This window comes from Sus scrofa, chromosome 8 (assembly GCF_054392235.1).
Source record: "Sus scrofa isolate SSC_HxYL_T2T_F1_AM1 chromosome 8, Sscrofa_HxYL_maternal_Yorkshire_Landrace_v2.0, whole genome shotgun sequence".
Classification (NCBI taxonomy): Eukaryota; Metazoa; Chordata; class Mammalia; order Artiodactyla; family Suidae; genus Sus; species Sus scrofa.
The window spans coordinates 109,669,444-109,694,919 of NC_139390.1; the positions used below are offsets into that span (position 1 = coordinate 109,669,444).

Sequence of the window (25,476 nt, forward strand, 5' to 3'; positions counted from 1 at the left end):
ACAGCATATGGAGGTTCCAAGGTTAAGGGTAGAATAGGAGCTGTGGCCACAGGCCTACACCACAGTCACAGCAACACCAGATTGGAGTCACATCTGCAACCTACACCACACGGCTCATGGCAGCGCCAGATCCTTAACCCAGTGAGTGAGGCCAGGGATGGAACCTTTGTCCTCATGGATGCTAGTCAGATTCCTTTCCTCTGAGCCACGATGGGAACTCCTTTTTATATTTAATGACTGATATAGTTGACTTTTATTTTTGTCCTCTTTCTCCATGCTCATTGCTTATTTCATAATGTTGCTTATTTTTAATTTTTAAATTTTTGCTGTCTGTTCATTACTGTTTATTTTTTTCCAACGCTTGTTACTTTGTTAGCTCTACTCTTCTTGTCCTTTAGTGATTTACTGACTCTTCCTCTCTTTTGTAATCAGATGCTCATGATTTTTTTGTTTGATAGCTAGAGCTTAACCATTTTCTCCATAAAAACATATCATTTCTTCTACAAGATGTTTGTTTCTCTATTCCTTCTTCTCCTTTCTTCCTGCCACTGCTTCCCCAACTTCTGCCTCCCCTGCAACTTTGGAGATGCTTTTATCTTTGTGCCTTTCTTCCCCCCAAATTCCAGTTTTGGTGAAATGCTCTGTTACTTAATAGAATTTTTTTTTTTAAGTATATCTCTTGTTGTTTCAAGAGTTATTATTTAACAGGTATGTTCTACATACCCAATTGTCTTACATTAATTTTGTGTGTCTATACACTGGTTACTCATTTTCTTCTTCTAATTTCTGTCCTTCGTTATGGTTCATTTGTTTAGAGACTTTTTGTGGTCCTTTTTGTCATTAAATCATGGATAATCTCTCTGAATCTGTGTATATCATCAAGTAGCTCTCCTTCCCATCTCTGACTGTAAAGGATTTCCTGACTGGGTAAGTGATTCTCAGGTTGTTGCATTTCAGCTTATCCTCTAAAAATATTTAGCTTGGAAATTGTTTTTTTACTCTTAAACTTTGAGTGCTGTATTTGATTTTCCTTAAATTTTCTTATGTAATTGACATGTTCCTTTTAATTAGAATACTGTCTCCCACTGAATTTCTGTTTTACATAAAGTAGGGTTTTTTTTTTTTTTTTTTTTTTTTTTTTCTATTTGGTCTCCCTTGTAGGCTGCTAGGCCCCTTTGTATCAGTGGTTTGTCTTGGTTTTATTGAAGCCCAAGACTGATGATTGGAGAATCCTCTGTGGTATCAGTCCTGCCCTCTAGGCAAAGGGGCCTCTATTGCTATAGGCCTGCAGTGGCAGGTAGACTGTCAGTTCTCTGTCTGTTAGCTTTCTGGTCTCCTTGCACTTTTCTGGACTGTAAGGATGGGAAGAACTGTGGGTTGTGGCCCCAGCTTTCTCTGACTTTGAGCTTCTCCTCAGGATACCCTAGTTTATAGCCCTCAGCACTGGCTCTTCTGCCATTTTCCAGTTTATTACTCAGCCTGCTTGAGAGAATGCCTCACACCAGTTCTGTGTCAGAAACTAAGGCTTCACTTACACTCAGTTGCCTGAATGTGCTAGTAGCAGTTGTTTTAAGAGAAGCACGTGGCTTAGAGTTTTGGCTAATGGAAAAGGTGCTGTGCTCAGGTCACCATATTATATTACTTCTTCCTCACAGTTCTTCTGCTTTTCCCACTTCATATTTATTTCTATTTTTATTTTTTTAAGGTTGCAGGTATGGCATATGGAAGTTCCCAGGCTAGGGGTTGAATCGGAGGTGCAGCTGCCGGCCTAAGCCACAGCAATGCCAGATCTGAGCTGTATCTGCAGCCTACACCACAATGTGAGATTCTTAAGGCCAGGGATCAAACCTGCATCCTCGTGGATACTAGTTGGGTTCGTTTTCCCTTGAGCCACAATGAGAACTCCTCATATTTATTTTTATAACTGATGGATTTTGAAGAATAATTCTCTTATATCTTGGGCACGAGTGCAGTTCTTTTGCTTGATATTTTCTGTATTGACTCAGAGTAACAGAGACAACTGTAGTAATCTAAGCCTCTGAGTTTATGTTCTTCCTGTAACAAGGTGCATATTCGCTGCTAACAGTTCAGTGGCTCAAAAATGTTGGGGTAGACATCTCTGCAGTTCTGTTGGCCTCAAAATGGCTGCTTTAGCTCTAGCTATTATGCTCTTATTTCAGATGAAGAGAAAGAGGAATGCACCAAGGCATGAGGGTGCCAGCATTTGTGGTAGGTTCATACAGTGATTTCTGCTTCCAGGTTTTTAGGTCTCTCTGTCTAAATGGGGAGCTGGTAAATGTAGTTTTCTACCTGGATATATTAGTACCGTTAACAAGGTCAGTGTTGTAGTACTAATGAGAGTGGACAGAGGGAGACAACTTATCTCTACTTGGACAGTCACAGTAGGGAAAGAAGATTGGATACTTTTCATATTGAACTTTTTAGGAATGCATTTTATTGATGGCCTAATTGTATTGCAGGAGCACACACAGGCACAGTTGTTTAGCATTGAAATATAATTATGTTCTAAGTGGGGACTCTAGACTCCTTCTGTGAAAAACATTTCATGTATAAGTGATTCAACTGCAGATTGATTCACTTTCATATAACTTATTTCATCTATATGTATATATTTTTTATTTGCTGAACCATTTCAAAGTAAATTACAGACATTATGGCAATTCATTCCTCCATATTTCAACATAAGGACATTTTCCTAAATAGCCACACTATCATTTTAACATCCAACAAAAATAATAGTGATTTCCTAGTGTCTTCTAATTCCAGCCCATGTTCAGATTACTCCAAGTGCTCGCAAAATGTTTTTATAGCTGTTTATTTTTGAAACAGGGTCCTCATGGACAACCTATTAGACTTGGTTATTTCTATTAAATCCCCTTTAACAGTCTCCCTCTTCCCATTCCCTTAAAACAAAACAAAACAAAACAAAAGACTAGTTACTTTCTGAAAAGATGTCTCGTTTTTCGTTCAGTATCTCACAATCTGGATTGGTCTGGTTGTTTTCCCAAGGCACATTATTTAAAGTGTTTGACATCTGTATTTCTTCTAATCTGAGAGTTAGATATAGGTTATTTTACCTTTTTTTTTTTTTTTTAACACCCTGACATTTTGTGTTAAACACTTCTCCCCACCCCATCTTTTTTATTTTTTATTTTTTTCCTTTTTTGTGTCACAGATGCAGCAACACTAGATCCTTAAGCCCCTGCGCCAGGCCAGGAATCGAACTTGTGCTGCCTCAGAGTCAAGCCCTATTGTTAACTATATGCACCACAGAGGGAACTCCCACCTGATCCTTTTTACACTGCAGAAAGTTGTGCAGTTTTGTCTGAGAGAGCAGGAAGGAAGATAGAAAGTGTTCACCTACCTCTCTCCTGTGTCTTATCTTTGTGCTTTCTTCTTAGGTAGTACGGTCTCCTCGTGTGCCGGGTGAGAGATGGGACTAAGAGGAAGCAGTCTATGCATGTCCACTTGCTCTTTTGCTGCTAGAGGTTCCTGGGCAGTTTAGCAAACCCCCTTGTCATATCCCTATGGCAGACGCTGGGGAATGAAGGGCTAGGATGGTTTTCTTCACACTATGTTGTGGCAGAGGGTGTATAATACCTGCTTTTTCCCTTAGTAATGCCAACACGCAGTTAACCGAATTTTTCCAGTGTAAAGATACTTTGTGCTTGACCAGTAATCTGTGAGCTGATAGTGTATGAATATCTATTTTACTATCAACCTTTTACCTAATGGTTTTAATATCCATTGATAATCCTTGCCTGAATTAGTTGTATTATTGGGGATTTCACAGTGGGGATTTCACTTGAATAATCCTCCTTTATTTGTAAGTTAGCATTCCTTTGTAGAGAAGAGCTTTCTTTCCTTGTTTGCTATTGTGTGGTTATCCTGAACTAGCATTATTATTGAAAAGATAGGACGAAATGCTTAGTTTTTTCTCTTTATTAATTTTAGTAAGCTGTAGTTGTGGCAAATGAGGCTTTTAACCAATTCATTTTTTTTCTTTCTCCAGCAATCACTATGGACTTAAGAATTTATTAACTTGTTTCCAACAATTACATTTTTGTTCTTTTTATTTTCAAATTGTTCTAAATTTGTTCTGTGGAAGCTCCTTTTATTAGATTTGAGTGCTGGAAGGATTCTTAGAAAATAGCTAATCCAAATCCCTAAGTTTTATAGGTTATGAAACTGAAGCTCAGAGCTTTGTGACATCCTAATGTGTCACAGAGTGGCAGAGCAAGGATGAGGATCCAGATTTCTGGAAGCCTCAGCTAATGTTTTTCCCACTATTCTAAGAGATGTATATGCAGTAAATTTTGTTTTCACCTGTAAATTATTTAATAATATTAGGCCTGCATCCAAGTAGTTATGTTTTTCCCCAAACCCAATGCCTTTATTTGGGTTTCCATCCCTTCCTCTTCAGTCCTTTGAATGCTTCTGAATTGATAGATACAATTTTCTGTTCCCTCCAAATTTTCCTGCGAAGATGAACTGATTGGCATGCGTAGATCAGTTATGTTGGAAAATGTGTACTCAGATGATTTCCTTCCGTGGTAGTTTATAAAGGCTAAATGCATGACAAGATAGAGTAAAAAGTTGAGCTATATATGCATTAATACCAAATCCTCAAATTTATTACCAAAAACACACCTTGCTTTTTGGTCCGTCTTTCCAGATTGGCTGAAACAGCCAAATAGCAATCTCCCTGTTTCTTTGGTGTGCTTATTTTTGGGTTGTTTAGGATTATAGACTTGGTTTTAGCAATCTCCTTAGCTGTTTTCTGCCTCCAAGTTAATATTAAACAGTAGGTCTTCCAGGCTGTGTCTTTACTTGTGACTTCTCAGACCTCTTTTCTTTCTCTCTCTTTATCTCTTTAACAGGGTTAGCTAGTTGCAATTCCTTTAAGCTTTAACATTTGTCTCTTGCCAGGAGCTGGGTTTTCTGTTGTTCGTTTCTGTTGTTCGTTAAGTCATTACATTCCTCGAAACATTTTTCTGGTGGTTGTTTTTCCCCCTGACAGTGATCATCAAAATTTCCCCTGGAGCAGTTATTGGTTTTCTTCCTCTACCTCCTTATGAGGAGAAGGGTTCCACTGTAGAATATTTGCAGGTGGAGGCTTGCAAAGCCTCCAATGACCCTGTGTCTGCTCTGCACACATCTCTGCACATCATCTGGCTGGACATGCTCGACCTCACTCTGCTTTTCCAGGCCTTGCTCTGGTTGCCTCAATTGAGAAGAAAGTGTTGCTCACCCATTGACCCTGCCTCCCAGGTCCCTCCCTGCTGGGCCCACTCTGGTGTGTACCAGCGTTTCTCACATGGGAACTGGTCCAGATGCAGCTCCCCTTGTCCCACTCCCAGAGATTCTGATCTTAATAAGCATAGGATTCTGAATTTGAAATGAGCATCGCTGATGAATCTCATGCTGGTGATTCAAAGCACGCACTTTGAGAACCCTGGTTTATGGAGTGCCCCCTTGGTTGTTTGAAAGATTGGAAGGAGAATTTAAACATTATTTATGAACAGGCTTCCTCTGAGAATGGCAAGCCTACTTCTTTCTTGTTCATAATTGGGATGAATTTATTATTTTTATGGAAACCAGGTGATTTTCTGCCTGGTGGGCTTGTCTCTCAAGTCAGGCAAGATTCAATGCTTGTCATTTTAAGACCACTTGCCAGAGGCTGCGGAGGATTGAAACATATAATATTCAGAGCCTTGGTTGAGTAATTTAACCCTTTTATGTTGGCTCCTGTGTTTTGGATTTGGGCTCTTTGGTTAAAAATAGATTGAATTGGATTTTAAATATGTAAATATTTTGTGTTGGCTAAATTAGTTAATATTTTAAATGTATCTCAAGCTTTGGGCATGAGGATTCAGAGAAAATTTTTTTTTTTTTTTTTTTTTTTTGCTATTTCTTGGGCCGCTCCGCGGCATATGGAGGTTCCCAGGCTAGGGGTTGAATCGGAGCTGTAGCCACTGGCCTACGCCAGAGCCACAGCAATGCGTGATCCGAGCCGTGTCTGCAACCTACACCACAGCTCACGGCAACGCCGGATCGTTTAACCCACTGAGCAAGGCCAGGGATCGAACCCCGCAACCTCATGGTTCCTAGTCGGATTCGTTAACCACTGCTCCACGACGGGAACTCCAGAAAAAATTTTTTCATAAGAGAAGTAATGGTTAATTTTAGTAACTTGAGTATTATGCTAATCCTTTTTCAATATAATTATTACTTAGGGTGAAAAGTTTGGACCTTTCGCTGGAGAGAAGAGAATGCCGGAAGACTTGGATGAAAATATGGATTACAGGTTGATGTGGGAGGTGAGGATGTGATTGTTAAGTATTCAACATATTTTTCTCTTTGTACTATTTAATGCATTTATAAAGCTAATTGACAGATAGTGATTCCAGTTGACTATTTATGCATTGAAATGTTTCCATTTTAAGTACCTTGTACCGGCCGAGTACCTTGAAAGTTTAGCACTTTAAAATAAATACTGTGGAGGAGTTCCTGATGTGGCTCGGCAGGGTAAGAACCCGACTACTATCCGTGAGGATGTGGGTTCGATTCCTGGCCTTCCTCAGTGAGTTAAGGATCAGGTATTACTGCAAGCTGCAGTGTAGGTCACAGTTCCAATGTTGCTGTGACGATGGCATAGGCTGGCAGCTGCATCTCCGATTCAATTAGCCCAGGAACTTCCGTATGCTGCAGGTGCAGCCCTAAAAAGAAAACGTGGAAATATTTAACTAGACAATTCTCATATAGCTCTGTAGTATATAGTGCATCATTTAAAAAGAAGTTACCCATGAATAAGGATGTTCGGATTTCAAAATAGACATATTCTTTTTATGGATTTGAATTTGATTTCTGTAAATGAAATTACACTTTTCCTTCTAACTTTTTATTTCTCAGTTGAAACATTTTTGAGCTTCATGTTGGAATGAAAATCCCAGCTTAAATGTCCCATACCTTTGAAAATATATATTTAAAGAACTACAACATCATAGTCTTTTGCGGTCTAAAGTCTCTCTGATGCAGGAATTTGTATATGCAAATATACATCTGTATATTAGGATTTTTTCTTGCTTTATGCCATTTATTTCCATTACTATTTTTTTTCTAATCTTTAGACAAAGAAGGGCCTGAGGGATGGAGATAGAAAAACAGAGCTGTAGATATTGTTTAAAAACAAAAAAACAAAAAAAAAAAAAAACAAAAAAACTTGGAAAAGAAAACTCCAGTCCTAAGAGTTTTATTTGGTGGTTTCCATGAGAAGGGTGGGAGCTGAAATGTGTGTAGTAAGATCATAAAATCAGAAAGGGATAGACTGCTGGATCAGAGAACTGCACATAAAATGTCTCTCTGAATGTGTATTTAGCACTTGGGGTCTCTAGAGAAGCAGAACCAATGGATGGATAGATAGGTAGATAGATAAATAGTTAAGGAATTGGCTAATGTGATTATGGGCGGGGAGGGGGCTGGTTGGAATCTATTAGCTGGAAACTCAGACACAAGCTGATGCTTCAGACTTGAGGCAGAACTTCTCTGGCAAAACTTACTTTTTGCAGTTAAGGCTTTGGATTGAACGAGGGCCACACAGAATACTGACAGTAATCTTCTTTATTTAAAGTCACCTGATTGTGGATTTAGCAGCGTCTACAAAACACCTTCACAGCAAAACCTAGATTAGTATTTGAGTAACTGGGTTCTACCATCTAGCCAAATTGACACATAAAACATATCATAATGTATTTTCTGCAAGCAAAATACATTTAAGCATCACCATATTGCTGAAACTGCTGTATGTGGGGAGTGATGGAAAGATTATTGAAAGGTTTCTGTAGTGCGGGTAAGGAACAATGGAAATTCATAATACAGTCTTTTTTTTTTTTTTTTCATAATACAGTCTTTAAGTGGAAAATGTTACTGATTTGCCTTAATTTAGCATGTTGTTGTGTTTATACACCAAAATTTTTTGTGGCTTTCACTATTTTTCTATAAAGACTTAATTTTCTCAGCAGTTAAATTTTTACCATAAAGGTTTTCAAAAATCAAACATTTATGTGACAAAAATATAAACTAAGTTATAAATGAGAAAAATGTCAATTATTTAAGTGGCTGTTAATAACTTTTGATATTTGTTTTGTGGCCTCTGAAATTTCAGTGAAGTGGTCAGATTAATGTCTTGAACAGCTGGTTGTGATGCATTGCTAAGCCGGTAATTATAATTTTTATTTTGAAAAAAAAGCATATGGGAAACTTAAGGAGGCTGATGGTGCCACAGTAGATGATCTAGTTTTGCATTATGTTTTCCTGAGGTTTTTTGATATCTTTACATTATTATTTGTTTTTACACACTAGTATCCCTGGTTCTCTCACTTTGCCACCCAAAGAGCTGTTGATTTTATACATTCTAAGAAGGTTCAGGTAATGTTACATTCCTGTAATGATTGTTGTTCTCTGTTTACTTGACTTCTTGTTTTATGCTCATGTTTTGAATAAGTAATACTTTTTTCACAATTCAGAAAGGTATTGATAAAGAGTGTCCCCATCTTCTTCAAGCCTGCTCTGTTCACCTAAGACCTTTGATCCCTTTAACCTCTTATTTCATGTATCTTTTCCCTCCCTTCTGTGGTTCTTGCTTCTCTGAGTCTTGTCTTCTGGCTGGATTGTCTGCCATTCTCTGTTCTGTCCTGTTGTGCTGCTGGGCTAGGCAGGAGAAAAACTCTCTCCATGGTAAGTCTTCCCCCAGGGGAGCATTTGAAAATCAATAGCTTTTGAGCTGCAAAGGTTACTCTCTGCTAGCTTTAATCCTATTCCTTATTATGTTAATTAAGAGAGCTTCTGGCCAGCCTTGAGTTTTATTCTTAGTGTCTTACTGTTTTAGCTTTGGAGGTACCGGGAAGGGGCCCTTCTAGGGACCCAGAATGGGCTGTAGTCTAACACTTGGAAATGAATTGTCCTAGGAGACATTTGTTGAGAAAGCAAAAGACTTTTTTGGGAAAGGACACCCTGGCAAAGAGCAACCGGGTAAGGGAACCCAGGAGAACTGCTCTGCCACGTGGCTCCCAGTCTCCGGTTTTAGGGAAGTGTGGTTGGTTTCTGGGTTGTCTCTGGCCATTCATCCTGCTTGGCCCATATTTGGTCTGGCTTAGGGTCCTTCTTGGTGGCTCACGCACCTCTCAGCCAAGATGGATTCCAGCGCCAAGGATCCTGGGAGGTTGGTTTTCTCCTCCCTCCTATTGGCCCCTCCCAAATCCTCCTGGTCAGTCTTCAGAGCAGCACCCTGTTCCTTGTCAGGGCCTCCTGCTGTGAGACAGCTCATTTAGGTGGGTATTATCTGCTTGGCCAGGGTGGACAGTTCCAGTCAGTGGTCTCCTCTAACACCAGGATTCAGAAGGTGCACAGAGAGAGGAGAATGAGTGGTCCTTCCACAGACTTCTCCTTATAGAACTTGTTGGGCTTCTCAGAGGGAGATAAGGAGCCTTTTCTTCTTTGGCGAGTAAATTGGGATCACTTATTTCAGGCATTTCTAATATGCCCCATAGCTTCAAAGTGAACCACCTGCAGCTCTCAATAGTGCTTCGCCTCAAGCCAGTGGTTACCTATGTTGTGGTTATGAAACATGAGCCAGATACTAGTGGTAGAGTCTGGAAAATGATGCTATGAGAGAGAGAGTATGTGGCATAACTCTTTCTCACCTTACATTTGCTTTTCTTTTGGTGCCAATAGTTCTGGTGGACAGGGCCAAGAGCCCCTCGGGAGCCATTTCACACCAAAGGAACTTGGAGGTACCATTTAGGATTAAGCCTACTGGTGTGCATGAGCCCTTATTAGTTTGGGAGAGGCTCTATGGGTACCTGAGGGGGTTCAGTGGGGGGCATTGACATCTGCTGCCACCTCCCCCATTACCCCCAGAGGTGCAGCTTGACTTGGAGCTTAACTAGCACCTCAGCTTTGTTCTGTGTTGGCCACCAGGATTTGAGATTTCCCAGGGGTAGGAAGAGAATTATTGTCTTGTCTGTCCTTAAGACCAAAATCCATTCATGTCATGTTAAAATTCTCAATAATCCTTGTTTTGGAATCTTCAAGATCTTCTCTTTCTGCAATATTTTCTTCAGTATTCCAAACCACAGTTCAAATATGTCCCCTCTAGTCACTGGCTCTTAGTCTAGACACACGTTTAAATTTTGGTACCTATAGAATGAAACATGGATCACACATTTTCATCACCACCTTTTCAGCCTATTGTTCAGATATTCCAAAGTGTCGATGAATCCATTGTCTTCTGGAACCCTCCAAATGGCTCTTCTCTGATGGCAGTGCATTTTTCCTCCTTTTCTCAGAGCATCATCTTGTATTGCCTGCAAAAGGTTTTTGTGTGGAGACTGGCTTGGTGAGTTCTCAGAACTTGGCATTGTCCTGATGTTTCCAGTGGAGTCATTTATTCGTGTCTTTGCATCTATCACGAGATCACAAAGGGCTCAGTCCCATACATTCCTCTTTCTTTCCTGCTCAAGCTGGGTGTTCTCTTCACCGTCTTTCAGTAGTTCAGCTCATGTAGATGGGTGAAGTGTTTTTTGGTTTTTTTTTGGTTTTTTTTTTGGCTGCACCTTGGCACATGGAAGTTCCCAGGCCAGGGATTGAATCTACACTGCAGCTGCAGCAACACCAAATCCTTCAATCCACTGTGCCCAGGGATTGAACCTGCCCCTCTGCAGTGACCTGAGCCGCTGCAATCAAATCCTTAACCTACCTTCCCACAACGGGAACTCCTAGATGGGTGTTCAGTGGTGTGATCTGATGCAGGTCGAGCCAGCATACTGTGCTATGGTTCAGTAATACTGGATGAACCTTTGTGGACAGTTCTTGCTGTTAGATAGTTATGAACTCACAGAATCCCAAAGATCCAGATAAGAACTGGAGATTTAGGTGAAAGATCCCAATTCTATGTGATGTTTTTATAGGAAATGAAATCAGATATCTTTTATTTAGATACTGCTTGATTTCTTACTGTTACATATAACTTAGTAGGAAAGTTTCTCAGTACAAAGACATTAGGAAAAAATGGGGTTTAAACTTTGCTTTTTAAAAAGGCCGTGCTCTTACCCTTAAGGAGCAATGATCTTGAAGGGCTCCAGAGGTAATACATTGTAGGCTATACAAAGTGTGATGAAAGCATTCTCCTTTACCTGCCTGAGCCTGCTTTACTGGTATTTAAAAAGTTTTTCATTTGTTTGTTTCTCTAAATGTGTTCCCTGAAGATTGGTGAGGAAAATTTTTTAGGTCTGAGGCTAGGGAAATTACCAGAGCAATTAGTCATTACAGTTTATTAGATAGCTGCATATTGTAAAATACAGAATATCAAATTATCATAATTTATTTTTGTCAGCAGAAGAGATTTTGTACTTCTGGATAAATAATATGTTTTCAAAATGTAGCTATCAGAAATACAGTATTACGAGATTTGCAGGTGTTTTTGTAAGAATTGTTAATCTCCTGCAGTTATAGTGAATTATTATTTCAAAATAATGCACATACCAGGTGAGCTGGGACCCCTTTTATAGTTGGGCATTAGAACAATCCAAGTAAATAGGGATTGTTTTTGGAAACTTCCTTCCCAACCTTCAGTCTCCATTCACTTACACACTGTCAATGTTTACCAGTTAATAACCACTCTCTCTCCTTGGTCCTAACTGAGGAAGAACAGATAGGAGCCAGGTGAAGATTAAAATAGCTACTTCATCAATGAGGTATATATTATGTAAGCATATAATAATGCTTAAGTTCATGGCTTAGGAAAAGCCAAATTGGAGAATATGACAGGGACCCAAGGTCAGAGTGGGAACTTTATACTCCGCTTCTTGAATCTGGCTCTTTGTTCCAGAAGTGTACAAAGTGGGTACTCAGTATTCTTGTTATATTTTGGTCTTTGCAGGGAAGAGTTGGATCTACACAGTAGATTCTGAATATATTTGTCCATCAGTTGCATGGAGAACTGTGGCCTGTGTCACAGATTTAGTTTGCATTATATCAGAGAGAGAGGCCTGCAGCCTGCTATGGAATGTACACCCTGAGCCTTATGGTAGGTCTGCCTACTGCACAGCAGGGAGCTGGGCATGGAGAGGAGTGACTGCCAGGGTCTTAATCGGCTAAAGAGAAGGAACCATAAAGGAGAGAAACCCAAAGCATATTTACTCTAATTTCTCTCTATTTTGGAGGCAAAAGCAAGGAAGCATGGAAAGGGGGAATTAGAGTTCTCTCTGAGAACATGTAGAATTAGCCTTTGTCTTTTCTTATACTGAAAAATGATGAGGCTGTTTGAAATTCTTTACAAAACAGAAATAGGCATGATAAGTGACATGTATCCTTAGGCTGAGGATGCAGTAAAGCTTTTGTTTTCTTGGGGTTTCTGTTTCAGTAAGAAAGAAGGGACATAAAACACCTTTAATGAGCAATATAAAGAAAGTGGTGTGGATATAAAGATAAAATAGGGCAAGAAAATTTATCTTACATTAGAACTTGAACACATTGATATTACTGCTGAGAACAGCTATCAAAAGACAGATTAAATACAAAGGTAATTTGCGTAAGGCCATCAAAGAGCTTTTAAAGCAAGGAGTGCTATAGTGACTAAAAGCCCAGAGAGGAGAAAATTTTGAACACATGAATCGATAATCTGTAGGCTTTTTTCTCTTGGGGAAGTGGTTAGAGCTTTTCTGATTCTGGATATGGACAAGAGGCTGAAAATTTGACCTTAGCCCAAGTAAAGAGTTAGTGTTTGAGAGAAACAGGTAGGGCTTTTGGCAGTCTTGTGAGATTGGAGTGACAGTATTGGAGATCCAGAGGAACTCAGAAACACTGCTGCCTCCTCCTCAAGATATTTGCAGAATTATGAAGCTGTGTGACAGAATGCTTTAAAGTTAAACCATACACTTCTGAAAGGCATTGTGTTTTCTAGTCTCATATTGCTGTGGAGGGGCCCTCAATGCACATCAGACTTTTAGTTGGAAGCGCTGTAGGGTGGTGCTATAGCAACAGGATCAGCTGAGGCTGGCTGAAGCCTACCACAGCTGCAGCCAGACTTGAATCAGCTCAATCCCTGATTAGATTAAAGTGAACAGTTTCCACCCTGCCTGGCAGAGGTCAGGGTGAACCTACTCTGGAGAAATATAATAATCTGGGTCTTCTAATTTTTTTTTAACTGTACAGTGTCCAGCATTTAATAAAAAATGACTGGGTGCTAAGAGGTAAGACCATATAACTAAAACCATGAGATAACTGGACAAGGAAACTGACATTGGAGGATTCAGATATTGATTGGATTTAACAGATGAGGACTCTAAAATAACCATGATTGGTATGTTCTACAAATGAAAGTTAAAACAGTGAAAAGTTGGAGAATTTTGCTGAAAAATTAGGAGATATAAATGCCAAATGGGCATTCTAGACAGAAAAAATATAGAAGCTGAAATTGTGAGCTCAGTGTTTGAATTAGATAGTAGATATGACATACCAAAAGACGGGATTAGTGAAGATGAAAAGAAGTTGGTAGAAAATAATTAAAATGAAGCACAGAGACTAAAATATGTGGGATAGTGAATGTATCAATATATCTTATAACATTAGGATCTTTTAGCATTTAAAGGAAAAAAGTGAGAAGATGGGGAAGAAGCAAATTTGATGCAATAATGGTTGAGAATTTTCCAGAACTGTTTAAAAACTTCACCTGATAAATCGAAAAAGTTCTGTGAACCTCAAGCAGCATCACTATAAAGAAAACCACACCCAGGTAAATCTTGGTAAAACTATTGAAAACGAAGACAGTCTAAAAAACATACAGAAAATCAGAGGCATTACTTTAAAAAAAGAAACAGACTGATAGCTGCCTTATTTTAACAGAAAAAGCTAATGTAGACAACAACTGAAACTTATCTTTAAGGTAAGAGAAAACAGTTAACAATCTAGAAATTCTATATCCAGCAAAATTATTAAAAATGAAAGGATAGTTGTCTTTCGAATGTGTTCATCTCCATATGTGATTGTGCTTTGGGTTTTTTCCCACAGCATTAGCCTGAACCGTGTCTTCACTCAGTCTTCAGCTGGGGAAACCAAGATCACTTCCAAATGCCATGCAGAGGAAAAATTGGCTACTCTGGATTCGCTGAAGGGAGGGAAAGAGCAATAGCAAACATTCTGTATTCTGTCAATTTCTACTGTACAGCAGAGACCCAGTCATATATATATATATATGTGTGTGTGTGTGTGTGTGTGTGTGTATATATGTGTGTGTGTATAGATATATATGTGTGTGTGTGTGTGTGTGTATATATATGTATATATATTCTTTTTCTCACACTATCCTCCGTCATGTTCCATCACAAGTGACTAAATATAGTTCCCTGTGCTGTACAGCAGGATCTCATTGCTTATCCAGTCCAAATGCAATAGTTTGCATCTATTAACCCCAAAGTCCCAGCGCATCTCACTCCCTCCTCCTCTTCCTCCCTCTTGACAACCACAAGTCTGTTCTCCAAGTCCATGAGTTTCTTTTCTGTGGAAAGGTTTGTTTGTGCTTTAATATTAGATTCAAGATATAGGTGATATCATATGGTATTTGTCTTTCTCTTTCTGACTTACTTCACTTAGTATGGGAGTCTCCATCCATGTTGCTGCAAATGGCATTATTTTGTTCTTTTTTATGGCTGAGTAGTATTCTGTTGTGTATATGTACCACATCTTAATCCATTCATCTGTCTCTGGACATTTAGGTTGTTTCCATGTTTTGGCTATTGTGAGTAGTGCTGCAGGGAACATATGGATGCATGTGTCTTTTTCAAGGAAAGTTTTGTCTGGATATACGCCCAAGAGTGGAATTGCTGGGTCATATGGTAGTTCTGTATTTAGGTTTTTGAGGTACCTCCATACTGTTTTCCATAGTGGTTGTACCTAATTTACATTCCCACCAACAGTGTAGGAGGGTTCCCTTTTCTCCACACTCTCTCCAGCATTTGTTATTTCTGGACTTATTAATGATGGTCATTCTGAGAGGTGTGAGGTGGTACCTCATAGTAGTTTAGACTTGCATTTCTCTAATAAATCACTGATGTTGAGCATTTTTTCTTTTTTTTAAAAATGTATCTTTTTCCATTGCATTCAACAAATTAAGCCATACTCTTTTTTAAATTAATATTTAATTAACACAGAGCCTGGAGATTCCCAGGCTAGGGGTTTAATCAGGGCTACAGCTGCCAGACTGCGCCACAGCCACACCAGATCCAAGCTGTGTCTCTGACCTATACCACAGCTCACAGCTTTACCAGATCCCTAACCCACTGAGCAGGGCCAGGGATCAAACCCTCAACCTCATGGTTCCTAGTCTGATTCGTTTCTGCTGCGCCACAGTAGGAACTCTGAGCATTTTTTCTTGTGCTTCTTGGCCATCTGTATATCTTTGGAAAAATGTCTGTTCAGGTCTTTTGTCCATTTTTCCATTGGGTTGTTGCTTTTTTTGCTGTTGAGTTGTATAAGTTGTTTGTGTATTTTAGAGATTAAACCGTTGTCAGTTGCATTGTTTGAAACTATTTTCTCCCATTCCATTGGTTGCCTATTGTTTTTTTTTGTTTTGTTTTGTTTTTATATGGTTTCCTTTGCTGTGCAAAAGCTTTTGAGTTTGATTGGGTCCCATTGGTTTATTTTTGCTTTTATTTCTGTTGCTTTGGGAGACTGACCTGAGAAAATATTTGTATGGTTGATGTCATAGAATGGTTTGCCTATGTTCTCTTCTAGGAGTTTGATGGTGTCTGTTTTAAGACTTTAAGCCATTTTGAGGTTATTTTTATGCATGGCATGAGGGTGTTTTTGTTTCATTGATTTAGATGAGGCTCTCCAGTTTTCCCAGCATCACTTGCTGAAAAGACTGTCTTTTTCCCATTTCATATTCTTGCCTCCTTTCTCGAAGATTAATTGACCATAGGTGTCTGGGTTTATTTACGGGTGCTCTGTTCTGTTGCATTGGTCTGTATGTCTGTTTTGGTACCAGTACCACACTGTCCTGATTACTCTAACTTTGTAATATTGTCTGAAGTCTGGGAGAGTTATGCTTCCTGCTTGGTTTTTCTCAGGATTGCTTTGGCAATTCTGGGTCTTTTATGGTTCCATATAAATTTTTGGATTGTTTGTTCTAGTTTGGTGAAAAATGTCATGGGTAATTTGATAGGGATTGCATTGAATCTGTAGATTGCTTTGGGTTGTTTATGGCCATTTTCCTCATATTAATTCTTTCAGCCCAGGAGCATGGAATGTCTTTCCATTTCTTTGAATCCTCTTTAATTTCCTTGATTCATGTTTTATAGTTCTCAGCATATAAGTCTTTCACCTCCTTAGTCAGGTTTATTCCTAGGTGTTTAATTTTGTGGGATGTGATTTTAAAAGGTATTATTTTTTTATATTCCTTTTCTAACATTTCACCATTATGCAACTGATTTCACCAAATGCAACTGATTTCTGTATGTTAATCTTTTTTTTTTTTGTCTTTTGTCCTTTTAGGGCTGCCTACGTGGCATATGCAGGTTCCCAGGCTAGGGGTCTAATTGGAGCTGTTGCTGCCAGCCTATGCCACAGCAATGCCAGATCCAAGCTGCATCTGTGACCTACACCACAGCTCACAGCATCACCGGATCCTTAACCCACTGAGCAAGGCCAGGCATTGAACCCGCAACGCAATGGTTCCTAGTCGAAATCGTTTCCTTTGAGCCACAATGGGAACTCCTGAATCTTGTATCCTGCTACTTTGCTGGATTTGGCAATCAGTTTGAGTAGCTTTTGTGTGGGGTCCTTTGGGTTTTCTATATATAGTATCATGTGATCTGCACACAGTGACAACTTTACCTCTTCTTTTCCATTTTGGATACCTTTTATTTCTTTTGTTTGTCTGATTGCTGTGGCTAGGACTTCCAGTACTATGTTGAATAACAGTGGTGAGAGCGGGCATCCTTGTCTTGTTCCAGATTTTAGTGGGAAGGCTTTCAGTTTTTCTCCATTGAGTATTATATTTGCTGTGGATTTGTTGTAAATGGCTTTTATTATGTTAAGGTATGTTCCCTCTGTACCCACTTTGGTAAGAGTTTTTATAATGAATAGATGTTGGACTTTGTCAAATGCTTTTTCTGCGCTTATTGAGACGATCATGTGCTTTTTGACTTTTCTTTTGTTAATGTGGTGCATGGTATTGATTGATTTGCATGTGTTGATCCATCCTTGTGAACCTGAGATCAATCCCACTTGGTCATGGGGTGTGATCTTTTTTATATGTTGTTGGATTCGGTTGGCTACAATTTTGTTGAGAATTTTTGCGTGTATATTCATTGAAGATATTGGCCTATAATTTTCTTTATGGGTAGTATCTTTGGTTTTGGAATTAGGGTGATTGTGGCGTCATAGAACATCTTCGGGAGTGTTCCTTCTTCAACCTTTTGGAAAAATTTAACGATGGGTACAGTTTGGTAGAATTTGCCTGTGAAGCCTCTGGTCCTGAACTTTTGTTTGTAGTGAGTGTGTTTATTACATATTCAGTTTCATTTCTAGTGATCTGTCTGTTCAGTTGGTCTGTTTCTTCTTGATTCAGTTTTGTCAGGGTGTATGTCTCTAGAAAGTTGTCCATTTCTTCTAGGTTATCAAATTTGTTGGCATAGAATTATTTGTAGTATTCTCTCTCTCTTTTTTTTTTTTTTGTATTTCTGCAGTATCTATTGAGATTTCTCCTTTTTCGTTTCTTATTTTATTTGAGTTCTTTCCTCTTTTTGGTAAGTCTGGCCAGAGGTTTGTCAATTTTCTTTATCCTTTCAGAGACCAAGCTTTTACTTTTATTGATTTTTTTTCTATTGACTTTGAATCTCTATTTTATTGATTTCCTCTCTGATCTTTATGATTTCCTTCCTTCTGCTAACTTTAGGTTTTGTTTGTTCTTTTTCTGATTCATTTAGGTGGTAAGTTAAGTTGTTGATTTGAGGTTTTTCTTCTTTTTTGAGGAAGGCCTGTACGGCTATGAACTTCCCTCTAAGCATTTCTTTTGCAGTGTGGTATAGATTTTGAGTGGTTGTGTTTTCATTATCATTTGTCTCGAGGTATTTTTTAATTTCCCTTTTGATTTCTGTATTGACCCATTGTTTTTTTAGTAGCATGTTTTTTAGTCTACCTGTAGTCAGTTTTTTCTCATTTCTTTTCCTATGGCTCATTTCTAGTTTTATGCCATTGTGGTCAGAGAAGATGCTTGAAATAATTTCTGTGCTCTTAAATGTGTTGAGGTTAGTTTTATGCCCCAGTATGTGGTCAGTCCTTGAGAATGTTCCATATGCACTTGAAAATAATGTACATTCTGATTTTTTTTGGCTGTAATGCCCTGGAAATGTCAATAAGGTCTAACTTTTCTTTCGTGTCCTTTAGGATCTCTCTTGCCTTATTGATTTTCTGTCTAGAGGATCTGTCCATTGATGTGAGTAGGGTGTTAAAGTCTTCTACTATTACTGTATTCCCATAAATTTCTCTTTTTATGTGTTATTATTTGTTGTATGTATCTGGGTGCTCCTATATTAGCATATATATGGATGATTTTAATATCCTTTTCTTGAATGGATCCTATTACCATTAAATAGTGTCCTTCTTTGTCTTTATGGCCTTTGTTTTAAATTGTATTTTGTCTGATATGAGTATTGCAACTCCTACTTTCCTGTCTTGTCCATTGGCATGAAATATCTTTTCCCATCCTCTCTATCATTAAGTACTAAGTACTTCCATTAAAATACTGTTGTTAATTGGTTGGATCCAAAAACCAACAAATTCCCCTGAAGAGATAATTTTAAAATATAAGGACACAGAAAACTTGAAAATAAAAGAATGGAAAAAGGTATGTTATGACAATACAAATGGAAAGAAATCAGGTATAACCTTACTAGTATTTGACACAGTGGATTTTAAGGAAAAAACATTACTGAAGATAAAGGCAGGCTACCCACTGAAAGATGTACATGTTCCAGATGTGAAAGCAATCCAAATGGAAGACTTAAGCACATCTTTCTTAGTTGCTGATAGAATAAGGAGGAAGTTAAAACTGGAAAAGAGATAGAATATTTAATATAGATGGTCTAGTTACCATATAGAACACTGTATCCAATGATGGTTGATCAAATAATGCACATGGATCACTTAGCAAAATTAATACTATGCTGAGTCATAAAACACAAGATTTTGAGGGTGCAATCTCATTAAAAATCTTAGCAAATTTATTTTTTTGGTCGATTTTATGTGAAAATCTGAGGGTTCATGCGTTACTAAGTTAGCTTTAAAGCAAAAGAACAGAAAGGAGGACTTATCAGACCTCAAGGCATATTATAAAGGAATTCTAATTTAATACTGCTGTGTTGGCACAAGAATAAACAAATAGACCTTTTTTTTTTTTTTTAACAAAGATGTCATTAACAATATGGTGGAGGAAGGGTGGCATTTTCATGATAGTGTTAGGTCAAATGATTCCCTCTATGCAAAAAAAGGATTTTATCTAGAATATGTTGACACCTACAATTGATTTTTCTTTTTTTTAGTGGGCAAAACTCTTGAACAGGCACTTCACACAAGGAGATACCTACCTAAATGGTCAATAAATATGAAAAGAGCTTCATTAGTTATCTTTGAAATGCAAACCAAAAGCACAGTGAGATGCCATGATATATTCACCAGAATGACTAAAATAAAAAATAATGGTGCAAGAATTATCTGGAACTCTCATATGCAAACATTGGCTTTTAAATTGGTATGGGCACTTTGGAAAACCATTTAGTGGTACATACTGGAGCTGAGTATATGCATATGATATGATACCAAAGTTCCATTATGCATATTCCTAGTAGAAATGTCTTTATATATTTACTAAAAGCCTTGTACAAAAATTTTCAATTCTGTGATAATCTATATGGGAAAAGAATCTGAAAAAGAAAAAAAAGAATCAAGAGGTTATGTCAGACTGTACAGATGTATATTCATGAAAAAGATGATGATAAAGCTTTTCACAGTGAATATCTTACACAACTATACTCACAACACAGATGAATCTTAGAAGCATAATACTGAGTGAAAGAAGCTGGAGACAAAGGAATTTATACTATATGATTTTCTTCATATGAAGGTCAAAACCAGGTAAAGGTGTAATCTGTAAGTGAGGGCTGTGGTTACCTTGTTGTGAGCACAGTGACTGGAAGTGGGGACTTGGGCACATTTCTGGGGCTGTTTGTTGATCTGTGTGCTAGTTTGTGAGTTTGGTGTCTTTGCTTTTTGAGAATTCATTGAACTGTACACTTATTTAAAGTTTTCTCTCTCTCTCTCTCTCTTTTTTTTTTTTTTTTTTTTTGTAGTTGTGTTACACTTCAACAAAAAGCTAACTTTAAAAAATAGAACAATGGGATAAAATGCTGTGGCTTTTAGTTTCTACTTTAGCACTTCAGCTGGGCCATCAGGTTGTTCTGAGATCTGCACACAAGAGTGCAGCGATATGAGGACAACCTGGATTAAGTATCCAGGAAGTAGCAGAGATGGCAATGAATTTGGTCTTTTCAAAGGACGGAAACAAAGCCAGTGATGCTAGTGGTTAACGGTCAGTGGGACAGTGGTAGGGCATAGGATTAGAATGGTAGTTATGGGTCAGATCACAGGGTTTGTTGCAGGCCCAGGAGAATGATGTGATTCTGTTCATGCCTTGAGAAGAGCACTGTGTCTGCTGTGTGGAGAGCAGGCTGGAGGGAGCAGGCACACCAGGCAGGAGTTTGCTGCTGGGGTAGACGTGTGATTTGATGGTGGCCTGGACTTGGTCCTTATCAGTCAAGTTGGTGAGAATTGGTTGGCTTCTGGTTGTATAGAGATTGAGGGTAACTAATTTAGGCTTGGTAATGGGTTATGTGTTGAAAGAGAAAAATCCAGCATGAATTTCAAGAGTTTGGCCTATGCCATATGGCTGGAAAGTGGTGACATTTCTGAGATAAGACAGTTGGAGAGTTACAGTGAAGAGGCTAGGAGGGTGGGAGTGGTCTACCATGCTGTAAACTTCTGAACATGGGGCATTGTCTTATTAATCTTTACTCCTCAGATGTTAGAATAGTATCTCTAACATTAATACAGTGGGGTAAAAGTTCATTTTATAGTTAATATTTAGTAAATCATTCATATTCAGTAAGCATTGAATAAGTATGTAAGTTATTATTATTATTTTTTTTACCAACATTGGCATTCTTAGAGAATATATAATGTAAGGATTAAAAAAAGAAACAACTTATTGATTGATTACCTTGGTATTTCACTCCCTTGGGTTTGCCTAATTTGTAGACATTTTTCTTTTCTTTTGTCATGAAGATGGTGATTTGAGTGAACTATGGTTTTTAAAGAAGCTGATTGGTTGGATATTAAACTGGACATTTTGTTTAGATGTTTTCTTCTTTCTTTGCAGTTATTTTGTGATTACAGCTGTTCTGCTATGTGGGAATCTGATTCAGCACCAGGTTGCCAGTGTGCTTTAGTTTTTGGAAGAAATGTTTTCAATTGTTTAAAATCTTTTATTTTTCTTGTTTATGGAGGTCCTTTTAGGTGTTTGGGACAAAGAAGTTTCTTTACCAAATGTTTTTCCTTTGCAGATGATAACATTTTGTTTTAGGTTCCAAATGGAACCACTTAATGTAGACATTAGTGGAAAAATACCACCTAAGAAGCCTTGTAGAATTCCGAGAATCCTAAGACAAATGTCACAGTGCATTCCTCCTGACTTCAGTCCTCCAGTTTGGGATAAAACAGAGTGACTCAGTGTTACATGTCTTCTGGAAGTTCTGCGTTTGTTTTGTGGTTGTCGTTTCTCTGCTCAGAAGGAGTCAGAAGATGGCTCCTACCTGAGGATGTCAGCCAGCTCCTGCCCTTCAGCCAAACCTGAGGTAGGATTAGAAAAATGTTGGGAATCCAGGCTGGGTAGTTTGGTTAAAGATTAAAATACAAAACAAAACAAAAAACAGCATTTTCGTCATCTTGGTGATTCTAATCACAGCTTAGAGCACTATGGGAATTTCATGAAATAGATGCATGTGGCTCTAAACAGCAGCAACTGCAAGTTGTTTAAATAAAGCTAACATAATGCCCAATAAGAGGAAATTCAACAGTCTAGCAGGTTTCAGAGAGATGCTTGATTCATTAGTTTAATAATGTTACCCAGATTCTTTCTATCTCTTGGTTTTGCTGACCTTGGTAGAGGCTAAATCCTGAAATTGGTGGCAGACACCAGGCAGATTTGTTAAGGTATTGTCCATAAAGAGCCAAGGATACTTCATTTTTTTTTCCTTTAAAATGACACCTTTTCAAGAACTCTTTTCCTGTAGCACATCTCCCCTAAGATACTACATCTTGATGCCTTAACTGGCAAAGGAGGTGGGATTGCTCTTACCCAGTCAGGCATAACCTTGAGCTGGTGTAGGTGAGCTTTCCCTTAGACTTCATGGGACATGGGAACAAGATGAGTCTTCCTCGAGGAAAAGCAGGGTGTATATTCAGAGGCAGTGACCCCCGTAAGAATGACCACACTGGTTATTGTTCATTCAACAGCTATATCTTGAATGTTTACTCTGTCCCAGATGATGTGTTAGGTGCTGCATTTATCTAGATATATATATATAAAGCTGGCAGAGAAGGTAAATCTTAATGTCTGGTACATAGTCTAGTATATGTGTCTGTCTTTATTTCCATGTTCTCCAAGTGATTTGATTAGGGAGTGTAGGAAACACACTTACTGAAAGTCTTTTTGATTATTACAGTTCTTAAAAGAGCAGTGCTGCCATAGGTTGGGGCCAGTATTTTAAATAGAGGGAAAGCATAAATGAAGGGAGATGTATATATGAACCAAGTTATGCTTTCAAAACATATATTTTTCATTACACAAGTCACATAGGACTACATGATGGGAAAAAGGCGAAGTTAAGGTCCCACATTGTCTTTTTTATGTGTATCCACTCTTACAAGTAATCTTGTGTGCATTTCCATGCATATTTAAGACCAACAGAAATTATATGAGTTTTTATGTGTGTGTGTGTGCGTATATAAATATATATATATATTTAATTTTTCTCATTTTTATGGCTGTACTGGTGGCATATAAATATTCCTGGGTTAGGGATTGAATCAGAGCTGCAGCTGCTGGCCTAAGCCACAGCAACGCAGGACCTGAGCTGCATCTGTGACCTGTACTGCAGCTTGTGGCAACGCCAGATCCTTAATTCACTAAGTGAGGCCAGGGATCAAACCTCCATGCTCATGGACACTATGTTGGGTTCTTAACCTGCTGAACCACAGCAGGAACTCCTATATATCTTATTTTAATTTATGAAATAGTAACATTGCATTTTTGAAATGTTATCACTGAGAGAGCCTAGTCTTTTCACTAATAGTTTATATATAAATGAAGAAGGCTTTTGTGGATTATTTTTATAGCGGCTCTATTGAGATATGATTCATATACCATAAAATTCAGCATTCAGTATTCATCAGTAGTTTTCAATATGTGTATGGAATGTGAAGTCATGACCACTATCAAATTTAGAATATTTTCATCATCCCCTAAAGAAGCCTTGTACCTATTAGCAATTGTTTTTTTTTTTTTGTTTTTTGTTTTTTGTTTTTTTGGTCTTGTCTTTTTAGGGCCCACCTGTGGCATATGGAGGTTCCCAGATTAGGGGGTGAATTGGAGTCATAGCCGCCTGCCTATGCCAGAGCCACAGCCATGCAGGATCCAAGCCATGTCTGCAAGCTACAACCACAGCTCAGGGCAATGCAGGATCCTTAACCCACTGAGTGAGGGATTGAACCTGCATCCTTATGGATGCTAGTCAGGTTCATTAACCGCTGAGCCACGACAGGAACTCCAGCAGTTGTTTCTAAATGTTTTATGTACCCAGAAATATCTTGTGTAAAATTACATTTTAAAGTGCCGTGTTTCTCTAATTTTTAGTCTTTATACTAAAAGTTCAGATAACTCTTTAGGGCTAGTTTCAGAGAAAATATTTAAGATTCTTAGAAGGATCTCTGAGAATGATTGTATACATTTTTGGAAATAAATAAAAACCTTCAGCAGTGCACGAAATTTCAGTAGAGATTGGTCTAAGTTTCAGTATTTATTGCATAAATAAAAATAAAAGTTTCATGAAATTAGTGGTAATCAGTTTTCCTATGTCTTTAGATTTCTAACTGTATAATAGAAAAAGAAGATGTTTAGCAAAACGAGAAAATCAACTTTAAGAAAGTGCAGTGCCAGGGGATTAGAGTAACTGATCTTTATTACTCTAGCCCTATGATAATTAATGATTTCATTTTCGTTACATTGAGAACTGAAAAAATGAGGGCTAAAGGGAAAAATCTTAAGTAATGTAACTCACATTCAAATCTTTCATATTTCTTCTAAATCACACTTTAAGATAACATTATTGGAGTTCCTGTCATGGCACAGTGGTTAAGGAATCCAACTAGGAACCATGAGGTTGTGGGTTTGATCCCTGCCCTTGCTCAGTGGGTTGACGATCCAGCATGCCGTGAGCTATGGTGTAGGTTGCAGACATGGCTTGGATCCTGCGTTGCTGTGGCTCTGGCATAGGCTGGCAGCTACAGCTCCGATTGGACCCCTAGCCTGGGAACCTCCATATGCCGTGGAAGCGGCCCAAGAAATGGCAAAAAGACAAAAAAAAAAAAAAAAAAAAATTAAATAGCATTATTTAAGTGTGCAGACCTCCATTGTCCAGTATGGTAGCCACCAGCTACCTGTGTCTGTGAGCACTTGATATCTGGTTAGTATGACTGAGGAGACTGAATTTTAAATTTTAATTTTAGTTAATTAAATTTTAATTTAAACACAAAAGTAATGTAAAATGTTTTTTCCATTAAAATGCATCTTGATTCTCTTGTACGACTATCTTTTATTTTTCCATTACATCATGTGAGATATTATTGTATTACAGATTTGCATCAGGCATGTGCATTTTTTTTAAAATTTTTTTTTTTTTTTTGTCTTTTTGCTATTTCTTGGGCCGCTCCTGCAGCATATGGAGGTTCCCAGGCTAGGGGTCCAATCGGAGCTGTAATCACCGGCCTACGCCAGAGCCACAGCAACTCGGGATCCGAGCCGCGTCTGCAAGCTACACCACAGCTCACGGCAACGCCGGATCATTAACCCACTGAGCAAGGCCAGGGATTGAACCCACAACCTCATGGTTCCTAGTCGGATTCGTTAACCTCTGCGCCACGATGGGAACTCCTGCATTTTTTTTTTAATGTTTTATAGACTCATGTCACTGACTTAATACATGTCAGGGAAATAATTCAAATGTTTTTCTGAAAATATATCAAAATATTTTCCTACATACCTATTTAACATTGTAATGTATATTT

The 25,476-nt window shown here is 38.3% G+C and overlaps 1 protein-coding gene across 19 annotated transcripts in view; it reads left to right on the forward strand.

Moving 5' to 3' along the window:
- The window catches only part of PRDM5 (PR/SET domain 5), a 192,796-nt gene that overhangs the window by 12,584 nt on the left and 154,736 nt on the right, over positions 1-25,476 (forward strand). For all 19 annotated transcript variants that reach the window (XM_021101643.2, XM_084973071.1, XM_084973074.1 and 16 more), the window contains one exon: positions 6,258-6,341. In XM_021101643.2, coding sequence (XP_020957302.1) covers positions 6,294-6,341 — 48 coding nt within the window. In that variant the 5' untranslated portion in view covers positions 6,258-6,293. The remainder of the gene's footprint in view (positions 1-6,257; positions 6,342-25,476) is intronic.